Source organism: Stomoxys calcitrans, chromosome 4 (assembly GCF_963082655.1).
Source record: "Stomoxys calcitrans chromosome 4, idStoCalc2.1, whole genome shotgun sequence".
In the NCBI taxonomy this organism is placed as follows: domain Eukaryota; kingdom Metazoa; phylum Arthropoda; class Insecta; order Diptera; family Muscidae; genus Stomoxys; species Stomoxys calcitrans.
The window spans coordinates 121982472-121994543 of record NC_081555.1 but is presented as its reverse complement, the minus strand read 5'-3'; the positions used below and the strand labels follow the sequence as shown (position 1 = coordinate 121994543).

General features: G+C 37.0%; 1 protein-coding gene across 2 annotated transcripts in view; it reads right to left on the bottom strand.

The window, feature by feature from the left end:
• The window catches only part of LOC106092360 (GTPase-activating Rap/Ran-GAP domain-like protein 3), a 269008-nt gene that overhangs the window by 39772 nt on the left and 217164 nt on the right, over positions 1 to 12072 (bottom strand). For both annotated transcript variants that reach the window (XM_059368097.1, XM_059368098.1), the window contains exons 6-7: positions 5817 to 6054; positions 5252 to 5350 (exon numbers count right to left, since the gene is read on the bottom strand). In XM_059368097.1, coding sequence (XP_059224080.1) covers positions 5252 to 5350; positions 5817 to 6054 — 337 coding nt within the window. The remainder of the gene's footprint in view (positions 1 to 5251; positions 5351 to 5816; positions 6055 to 12072) is intronic.

Genomic DNA, 12072 nt, shown 5'->3' with positions numbered 1-12072 from the left:
AATAGTTTGAAAAAAAAATATTTTTATTATATTTCGTGTTCATGATTAGTTCTTTATTAAATTAAAGTTCTTCTTTTCGATGATTTCAATTTAAAGAAATAAAAAAAATATATTTTAAAAAGTCTTAAAGAGTTCGTCTTAAAACTATTTAAAAAGGTTTAATAACTAACTAGAAAACAAGTATTGTATAAACGGACTTGGCGGTTTTAATAAACCAAGAGGGGTGGGCTCAAGAAGTCAAAACGCAGTATTGGTTAATATGGGGCCTATATCTGTCTATGATACAATATGATCAGCATTTGGTCGGGTTTATATGGGAGGTATACCAACTTGTGAACCATATTTGTGTGGGTACTGCAAGATAAATGGAAAATATTTTTGTGTTACAAGCAGAATGACTGGATTGGCATATCCATGATGGTGAATAGAAATAATTTTGCATGTAGACTTGGTCCATGACCTAAGGATACCTAAAGTCATACTGATCTGCTTCTTACTAGCTCTTAATATAAGCCCCCATTTCTCCCGAACATAGTCCCTTATTGAACTTTGGACGTTTTGCCAGTTAGTTCACTTTTCCTCTGTTTCATAGTGCTACATGCCGCTCGTCGCCTAAAACTTTAACTCTGAATGTGTAGCCCAGAAATGTTTCGCATTCACCAATATTACCCTCTGACCTCTACTGCCAATTCGTCTGCTATTTTACACGTGCCATCCTCAGAAAATACGCTAATCTCCTTCTTAAGCTCCAAGACTGTTTTTTTGCTGTTATGGCCCCGATGGCCAGTTTACTGTCCGTAAAGATGTTCACACTCTACGTCCTTGAGATACCACCATACAACCTTACGCATTTTGTGATCTACCGTATTATGACAGTCGGAAACTGATTGCAGTCTTTGGGTAATCAACGTAGACGCTCATTCATGTTATGTCCTATAGCTTAGATTTATCCTTGTAGCCTTAACTAACAGATGGCAATACCTAAATTCCGTCAATCCAAATCTGGCCGCTGACAACAATGAACCATCCAAACCTCTTCGGATCCATCTAGATTTCCTATAGGGATCGTAAGTTCCTATCGTCTTGAGTCTCATAGCCGTATTACTCGCCTCATACTTCCGTCGCCGTCGACCAAACTAAAGAGGCGTAGTATTAGCCTAATTACGCTTCAGTACAGCCAGTTAACTATTCTCGAATTGAGGCACCATTTCGAGCCTACGGCTTATCTATGCACTTTTCGAAGTTCAAGTTCCAGTTCACTCCCAAATATTTAACCATCACTTCAAGTCAAGTGAGTTATGCTCTACTAATTCATGAAACGAGGCTAAAGGAGTTTTGAATGGGGGTGGGTATTGCTTAATCAGAAGATGCTGCTGATGCTGAAGACTTGTCTGCTGAACTTTCATTCACAAGCCTTAAGTCTGGCGGATTGTTGGGAACTTGAAATCCCCCATAAAAAAAGTAAGGACGAGCGGCCACCGTAGCGCAGAAGTTATGCCTAGGCCTATGACGCTGAACACCTGGGTTCGAATCCTGTCAGGAATATCAGAAAATTTTTCGGTGGTGGTTATCCCCTCTTAATGCTGGCGACATTTGTGAAGTACTTTGCCATGTAAAAACTTCTCCCCAAAGCGGTGTCGCTCTGCGGCACGCCGTTCGGACTCGGCTATAAAAAGGATGTCCCTTATCATTGAGTTTAAAATTGAATCGGACAGCACCCATTGATTTGTGAGAAGTTTGCCCTAGTTCCTTAATGGAATGTTCATGGGAAAATTTACATTTACAAGGACAGCCTAAAGTCAGGTAAAGTTGTCCTTTTGATACCCCACAACACATTGGGTATGCAGGCTTATTAAAATTTGCTTAAATTTTAAATGAAGATTTGGTTGAAAAATGTGTTTGCAAAGGCCTTAAAGTGAAAATTGAGGGTTACATAAATATGGGAGCTATATCTAAATTTCAACCGATTTCTATGAAATTCACCAGTAATCAGAAGAGTCATAAAAGAAACTTTAGTGACAAATTTTGTGAGGACCGGTCCGAAATTATTGTAGTATTAGTCAAAATTGGACGAAAATATACATGGGAGATATATCTAAATCTGATAGGAGGTAGGGATTCAAACCAGTTAAGCTGAAGGGCCGAAAAGGTCTTGGATATGACATATGACAGGGCTTAGACCTAGTGTTCTGAATGTTAACCCAAAGAAGAGAGAAATCTAGATGTTCGATATTCGATAAGGTCAATTGGTTAGGAGTGATCTGGGACAGGAAACTGAACTGGATGTCTAACATTCGGAAGCATACTGAGAACGCTCACAGCTGGTGGGCTGTAGCTTCGAAAAGTGACTTGAATGTGAGGTAGTTCACCGGCAATTCAGGAGCGTGGATCGCAATGGGGAAAAAATGCAACAAAAGAACAATACAACAGGTTCAGAGAACATTTTGTCTTGGCATAGGAGGGGCGATGAGGATTACGCCTACTAGATCATTGGATCCTATTCTAGATATTCAACCCATAGACGTATAGGTTAAGTATGAACAGCGATTGAGCTTGAACTTGAATCGGAAGTTTGTCCTATTCCTTAATGAAATGCTAGTGGACATAATTTTTGTTTGCTGACGCGGCTATGAGCCTTTAAGCGATGGGATAATTGATAGAGCATAGGAGCAGGTCAACCAATGGGTTATAATCGAGAAGAAAATAAAAAACGTAGAGGGAATGGAAGAGCATCGGATACCTGAGACGGCACTCGAGGTCTAGTGCGACTCACTATTTCTAACGGCACAGTCTTGAATTTACGGAATTCTTGGATTACCGTTTTGAAGTTTATGATTCACTGATAGATCAAAGCTTTAAGACAGTGTGGGTCTGGGTATGAGTGTCAACACGAGGACGTCAAATGGACATATTCTCTAAGGATGACACGATCCGCATTAGTGAGGTTGCCGGGCCACAGCAGAGTATGGGACAACGAAAGGGTAGACGTAGCGACAATAGGATTGTCATGAGTAGAGTAAACTTACTGAATGCCAAATCTTTCGGGGCGACGCAGTTCGAGCTACGGGCTTAGGAAACGAAAGTGCATGTAGCACTGTGGAACATTAAAATGGTCGGTAGGACAACGAAAATCCTTTGATGAAATCCGGATCGTGAGAAGGCAAGGTTAATATCGAAAGGAAGTAAGAATGAGATCAGCTTAGATTTAGGTATCATTCCGGGACACATTATACTACGGGCGCACTTATTTACACAGAAAAGGTGCGCCATGTGATAATGTGTGAAGGGTATGTGAGGGAGATGATAAGTCTATGGAGCATTTTCAATGTCACAACCAAGCTTTAGCGACAAACAAACACCAGAATACCTCCACCACATACCACCTTACCTGAACCAACTTTCGGGCTTGGAATGAAGAACAATAAGGGATTTTGTCTGTACCTCGAAATTCTTGACTTAGATATTTTCAAAGTTCTTGGTTAGTATTAGAGGGAATTTTCCCTGTCGAACTCTATTAACGAAATAAATAGAAATATCCCCAGTGAGACGTAGCTGTTTATGAGATCAATGTTACCTGACAAGATAATCTGACTAGTCAGACAGCCAGGTAGCCATTAAATCCCTAGAGAAGTATTTCTATATTCAAAACCCGCCCTGGAGTGTCGCTGATATCTCAACGAGTTGGCTGATCAGATCAAAATTTACTGGTCGTACGTGCCGAGTCAGAGAGATATTCCAGGGAAGTGTAGAGTGGATGAGCTCGTGAGACTAGGAATTACCTTACACATTCCATGGAACTGGTATCAATGGCTATGCCTTTAGCGTCATGTCTTCAGGATTAGTGTCGCTGATATCTCAACGAGTTGGCCGAACAGATAAAAATTTACTGGTCGTGCGTGCCGAGTCAGAGAGATATCCCAGGGAAGTGTACACACATGTACAGAAATATAGAAGAAACTATTAGCCTTAGTTGTACAGTAACTCCGTGATGAAAAAGTTAATTGTCTCGCGTAAAACATGTAATTATAGATTTTTTTTCTTAACGAAATTTCAATAATTATTTGCGGTAAATTCTTGTTTTATGTAAAAAATGAGCCGATATACTCTCCGAGGAAGAACATCGATGATGTATCGAAATATTGGAGAAAGAAATAATTGAAATAATTAAAAGTACAAAAACATCGGGTTTTTAATAAATAAATGATCTCGAGCCAGACAAACAGAGACGAATTAAATGATTTAGCATGAAGTGATTTGACTTCCAGTAATTGTCCAAAATCAGTTCACAACCTGATATATTGGGTTGCCCAAAAAGTAATTTCGGATTTTTCATATAGTCGGCGTTGACAAATTTTTTCACAGCTTGTGACTCTGTAATTGCATTCTTTCTTCTGTCAGTTATCAGCTGTTACTTTTAGCTTGCTTTAGAAAAAAAGTGTAAAAAAAGTATATTTGATTAAAGTTCATTCTAAGTTTTATTAAAAATGCATTTACTTTCTTTTAAAAAATCCGCCATTACTTTTTGGGCAACCCAATAACTTCCACATAAACCGATCTCATGATTATACTTAGTGAGCCCGTAAAGGGAGTAATTCTTATCCGATTTAGCTTAAATTTTGCACAAAGACTTCTTCTATGTCTTTTAACATACGTATTAAATATGGCCCGAGTAGGTTCATACCCTGTTATAGCTCCCATCAAATCAAATTAAGGAATACACGAAAATACCCAAATATTTGTTCATCGATATTTTGATCGATGAACAAATATTTGGGTATTTCCGGTACGATGAAAAGGTATACAACCATATAAACAGATCTCCCGATTTTATTTCTTGAGCCATTATGCGATGTGGCTGAAATTTGGGACATTGAATTCCACTTTCGTCTCCAACAGTCAATCCCAATATGGCCCCAATCGTTTCATAAATTGGCATAGCAATTCCAATCCATTATCCTTTGTTTTCCTATAAAAAGATATCAGCTAAAGAACTTGACAAATGCGATCCATGGTGGAGGGTTTAAAGCTTTCAGTCTGGCCAAACTCAGCACTCTTTCACTTGTTATTTTTTCGTTCTCCTAAGTTGAGTTTTACACCCACCAACATAGTTTGGGGGGCATATACACTTTGTCTTCAGTTTGCAACATGTCGTAATGCGACTATAGATATCCTACCCAACAAAGTATATTTCTTACCCAACATAGCAATGTCTTACTTAACATTTGCTTTGACATTATAGTCACTTACTTACCTTTAACATCTAAACCGCCACGAAAACGATCCCATCCTTTTAGACGTACACGTTCACCCAAAACATCCAAGAAGTCTTCAAAGTCTGGACTGGATTCCTCTGAGCATATGAAAAGAAATACAAGAAAGAAGGAAACACAAGCACACAATGATATATGGTTGAATATTGAAAAGAACAAGAAACAGAAGTTTCTGCTAAAACAGGATTATGCATAGTTTTTTCATTGTATTCAGCAACAAAAAGTTGCATTATAAAGCGCGAACAATATTCTCAGGAGAATCTTTATCGTCTGCCGTAGAAAAGTATGTTATGATGAATATTGATATATTGATATGAATAAACTCATAGGATTCAATGGTTACGGCTTTGAATTTAAAGATGTATGAGACTTAAGGGAGATATTATTCGCTTTTTTGCTGTAAACAAGCGGTGGTAACCTCTTCCTATTGTGGCCATTTGAAAAATTTACTGGTAACTAACATATTTTTCATTCATCCGTTCTATGCCCACCTCATTCAGCAAAATATTGTATCCCACAAAAATAGAAGAGCACAAATCTACTTACGATTACTTAACATCTCGTCATCACAGCACTGGCCTGGCTTCATGTATACAACACCGAATTTGAAATTAACCGACCCTTCCTGCTCCTCCAGCAATAGTAAATCCTTTTGAATGTCAGCTGCAAAAATTTCTTTTGGATTTTTCATTGTCGATGCATCGATTCCACTGAAGTGTGTAAGGATTTGTTTAACCGTCAGTTTCTGATTAGCCTGATATGGTAGTGCAATCTTTTGTGTACCCTGAAATTGAACAAAAAGGAATAGAACTTCCGTTGAGTAACAGCCAACAAAGCCCACTGAAATGAATATGAGAACCATCAAAAACATATTAGGAACAATAGAAGTCCTGTATCATGGTAGCCAAGTGTTAAGCACATGTAAATGTGGTAATAAGATACGAAGCCAAAAAAATCTATAACACATTTGAACATAGGTTACCACTTCGACAGCTTGAATTTTTAATTCAAATGGAGAAAAAAAGTTATTTTGATTGATTGAACACAGCTTGTGCTTATTGGGGAAAAAAAGAAAATCATTATTTGAGTGGTATTTTGATTACATACGATGATTGCCTTTTATATTTCGGGAATGTACAACCCTAGTATTGGAATCTACCGGCGCGCAGTTTCAAGCCTCCTAAAATCCGACCTAAACATGGTACAGATCGGACTATATTTAGATATAGCTGCCATATAGACCGATCTGCCGGTAAGGGGACTGAAGGCCATTAAAGCTTTATTTATTACCTGATTTCGCTTAAATTTTAAATAGTGAGTTTTTCTGATCCTCACGATATTCGACCTTAATATGGTTCTGATCGGTTCATAATTGGATATATCTGCCAAATAGACCAATATTGAATAGTGACATATATATTAGACCACTCTATATCCGTGTCGAATTTGTGTGCTTAAGTTATTAAATTTTTACCGGATTGGGGCGAAATGGAGTTTACATATATACCCGAGATGGTGGGTATCCATAGTTCAGCCCGGCCGAACTTAATCCCTTTTTACTTGTTTCAGTTTGTTTAAATATTTACTTATTTTTTCTATTTTATAATTACAGCTCCAAGAACTTTGATGCCACTGTGATGGTTGTTTTCAGGTAAGTTAAATTGCAAAAATTTTACTGTATATGTCATTCACACTACATTAAGTGTGTAAAGAAATATCATAAAAATTATGTTTTTTTTAAATCAAAGTTTAAAAAAGCAGTCAATATCAACTTTCAATGATTTTTTTAAAATCCACTTTTTTGTTTTTTTTTTTTTTTGGTTTTATGTAGTAACACAAACCCACAAAGTTTATTTATCCTTTAGAGTTTTTAAACAAATAGTTCTACGAAAACATAATTAAAATGGGTGGATTGAAAAAGTAATTTTTTGTATTATGTGCTTTTGCATTAAAGAAAATAAAAATAAATAATAAAATAAAAGTAAAGTCTGTATTATTGCCAGGACCATTATATTTGTGAATTAACATTGTATCTTTTTCCTTTCGGCCCTAACACGTTTTATGTATGTTTCCATATTTAAATGTAAAATTTTTTTCTCTCCCAGACGTATTGTATAGACTAGTCTCATGACCACTAAAAAATTTGTCTGCCTAATAATAGTTTGTCATTTATTAGGTTCAAAGTCTAAATGTACACTTTGCCTTATGGCTGTAATTACATTTGCCATTGTCTGCGAATTACGAACACGCACTTGACTCATTAATTCATTTCGGCAATAATGTAGCGTAATTGAAAGGAAAGGCTTTTCCATGCAATGAAATCTAAAAGATAATGTTGCTACTCTGGCGACCGGTTAAAGGTCATCGGTATCATTAATAAAGTCGAAATTACAACGTTTTCGGTAGCTTTTTGGGAAAAAGCATACTGGCAAGAAATGCAAAACTAATGTTTACATACTATTAACTAACATTATAAAAGTATCATTTCAAATATATACACAGTACACTGAAAAAATTTGTGTCCTAATTTTCAAACCTAATTTTTCGAACTTAATTCAAATTTAAACGGGAGACATAGGACTACGAGCTCACTTATGTAAAATTGGTGAAGCAAGTGATAGCATGCGTAGGGCATGCGTCGAAGACGGTGAGACGTTGGAGTATTTCCTTCGTAATTGCCCGGCTTTCGCGTCTAACAGATACCGGCACATAGGTGGGGACACTATACCAGACAAAAACCAACTTCGGGGAGTGGCATGGAAAAAAATTAGAGATTTTGTAAGTAGCTCGGAATTCCTAACTTACATTTTCTTTTTCGAAGATACTTTTTTTGTGTATTTAGAGCGCACAACAAGCCGATTGCTAGCTTAGGTGTATGTCCATAGTGGCATGGGGCGGATTAATATCGGCACCCTCTTTTCAACCTAACCTAACTCATTTAAAGATGATACATTTTTCAACTGTTTAGGGAAAGATTTCTAAAAGATATTTTCTTTAATAGAAAGTTTTCATGGCCGTTATGGTCATGTTTTTGTAATGAATAAAACTAATTTAATTCATTATTTTTTCCCAACCTTTCGTCAGTTTATTTCCGACTTCTTCAGGGGGTGTTTATTTTGAATTTCTATTGGAGAACAAAGTAGGCTATGAAAGTTACAATATCCTCTGAGTTCATGATTAAGCTTTTTACTTACAATTAGTTCATTTTTCTTTCACTTATATTTATAAAAAACGGGACTGCACAAACACAAATTTTGTATAAATAATCAATTAATTGTCAAGATAAACTTAATCTAGTATCACAGAACGTATTTTCACTTTAAGCTATTGCTACCGAGTATTGTAGTTTGGTGTTGTCTTTGTCCTCATTTGTATTCTCTCTTGAATCCGTAGGCTTTCCAATGTATATCGTTTGTTTTCAATCCTCTCTTTGTCCAGTATTTTTACGTTCTTCAACTCCGCAGTGTGTTTGCTTTCGTTAATGTGCTGTGCCAATGCTGTGCTGTATATTCCTTTCCTTATATCTGCTTCGTGTTCGCTCAATCGTACATCTAATCTTCTTTTTGTTGTTCCCACATAAACTGTGTTGAATTTTTCTTTTTCGTTGCCCTTGCAAGTTATTTTGTAAACAACGTTGTTTTCTTAGAGTTTGTCTCTTTTTGTCGCTCTTCTCGAAAATGTTGTTTGTAATGTTTCGTTAGACTTGTATGCAATTGCAGGCATTGTTGTTGTTATTATTTGCTAAAAAGTTCTGTTCTCCGTCAGTTTGGGATTATTTTCCTTGATATTAGGGATTGTTTTTATTTTAAATGATAGTTTAATCCATCCTTAACTTTGCTTCGTGTTACTATTGGCCAATAACTAAAATGAAGTTCAAAATATCGCTGAAAGTTAGGAAATTGGGTTTGGGACAAGACAACAGTGTACCTTAGTTAAAGACGTAAAATAGCTTTAGAAATAACAGCTTCTTTAAATGTTAAATTTTTATACCCACCTCCATAGGAAGGGCGTATACTTATCTAGTCATTTCGTTTGTAATATCTCGAACCCGATAAAGTTTTATATAAAGGGTGATTTTTTGGAGGTTAGGATTTTCATGCATTAGTATTTGACAGATCACGTGGGATTTCAGACATGGTGTCAAAGAGAAAGATGCTCAGTATGCTTTGACATTTCATCATGAATAGACTTACTAACGAGCAACGCTTGCAAATCATTTTCAGTGAATGGGCCCTAGAAAAGTTGGCAGAAAATCCGCTTTTTTATCGACAAATTTTGTTCAGCGATGAGGCTCATTTCTGGTTGAATGGCTACGTAAATAAGCAAAATTGCCGCATTTGGAGTGAAGAGCAACCAGAAGCCGTTCAAGAACTGCCCATGCATCCCGAAAAATGCACTGTTTGGTGTGGTTTGTACGCTGGTGGAATCATTGGACCGTATTTTTTCAAAGATGCTGTTGGACGCAACGTTACGGTGAATGAACACATTTCGAACCGAACACTGATTTTGGTAATAAAATTCAATGATTTGCAAGCGTTGCTCGTTAGTAAGTCTATTCATGATGAAATGTCAAAGCATACTGAGCATCTTTCTCTTTGACACCATGTCTGAAATCCCACGTGATCTGTCAAATACTAATGCATGAAAATCCTAACCTCAAAAAAATCACCCTTTATTCTTGATTGTCTCGCCATTCTGAGTGGAACTAGCCATGTCCGTTCGTCCGTCTGTCGAAATCACGATAGGGGTCGAACGCGGAGAGCTAACCGCTTGAAATTTTGCACAGATACTTTATATTACATGCCTTGATTTTTATCCGATTTTGCTGAAATTTTGCATATAGTGTTCTGTTATGACTCTCAACAACTGCGCAAAGTACGGTACAATTCGGTCTATAACCAAATATAGCTCCCATATTTTAGCTGAATCCATGGTGGTGGGTTCCCAAGATTCGGCCTGGCACGCTTTTACTTGTTTTAGGTTAAGGTAAAAATGCAAAATTTTCCCATGAACATTTCACGAAGGAACAGGGGGAAACTTCTCACATATCAATGAGTGCAGTCCGATTCAAGTTTAAGCTCAATGATAAGGGCCTCCCTTTTATAGCCGAGTTCGAACGGCGTCCCGCGGTGCGACACCTCTTTGGAGAAAAGTTTTACATTGCATAGTACCTCACAAATGCTGCCAGCATTGGGAGGGGAAAACCACCGCTGAAATTTTTTTCTGATGGTCTCGCCAGGATTCGATCCCAAGCGTTCAGCGTCATAGGCGGACATGCTAACCTCTGCGCTATGGTGACCTCCAGGTTAAGGTGCTAAGTTTAAAAAAAGACTTTTCAAAAACTAATAACTGGAAAGTCATCTGTGAAGAAAAATATTGTAAAAACTATCAGCGATCAAAATTTGAAATTGATGGTCACGTGCGTTAGAAAAGAATACTGAGCAGTAGTAGAAAGGGGATCAGAATGGCTTTTGGCATCGTTACGTATCACAAAGAACTACGAACACAATAATGCATTTGCCATGCCATTGCCCGGTTTTCGCAGCTAACAGATACTGACACGTGGGTGTTGATACGATTAGTGATTACAGAATTTTTGAAATAGGTTTATTCGTGGTAACTTTTCATAACTCAATAAATGCAGCTACTAGCTGTACTTTGCAGCTACTAGCTGTACTTGATAAAAAGTTTATATAATTTTGAAAGAAATACGGACACTTAAAATGTCCTGGCGATTAAAAATTTATTAGGGTTTTACACCAATATTTGGAGTTGTAACCAACGGAATGACGAAATTTGAGTAATCCCTTCTCAGGCTGGAACTTTTAAAAAATCCCATTTTTCAAATACAACAACTCTGAGTTCAAACTTCTATTCCAAAAATTGCCCACATCAGATCGCCAAGAAATGCAAACTTGTCCATGAACATTGTATCTCAAAAATGTCGCCAGCATTAGAAGGGGCTAACTACCATTAAAAATTGATTCAGACATTCTCGCTAGGATTCAAATCCGGGCACGTCTTAGACGGACATGTTAACCTGAGCTCTACGATGGCCGCCAAGTTCAAGTCATAAATTTTGTCCCAATTTCCGAGAAAAATTTCCCTAATTTAAACAGTGCAGCTTCTTAATTGTCAAGTTCTTAACATTTTGCTTGATCTTTGTCAGTGAAATGCAATAATTTATACCGGTCGCATATTCTCAGGAATTTTTCTTCATTCCTGTTCACTTTTATTTCACAGTGGAATATAAATTATTTATTGTGCAGTTTTGCTAAACGGAAACAAGAGTATATTGAGTAAAAACAAGCATTAGGTTCGGCCGGGTCAAACTTTGAATACCCACGACCTCGAGTATATATGTAAACCACCTTTCATCATAATCCGGTGAAAAATGCATTATTTATTCACCCATCCCATTTTTAAAAATGGAGACAATTATTTCATACTTTGCACAGACTCATTTTTTGTTCATACGCAGGTTAAGTTCGAAGATGGACTATATCTCGTACAATATCTTTATAAATTATTAAGCATATTTACTAGGGACATATAAGTTTTCGAAATTTTGAAACCAGAGTTTTATTTCCATTAAGAGAAAGTAAACTTTAAAGCGATCATCTGCACACTAACACTGTGGGAAAGACCAAACTGTGCTTGTGTGATTGTCATCAAACATCAACTAAATGAAATAGCTTTGAAATAGAGGTAGCCGAACGAAGCCGCACAAAGTTGTTTATATAGTCCATGTACTTCTCTTCGTTTTTCCTATGCCCGAGGGCACAGGAATTTATGTACGGAT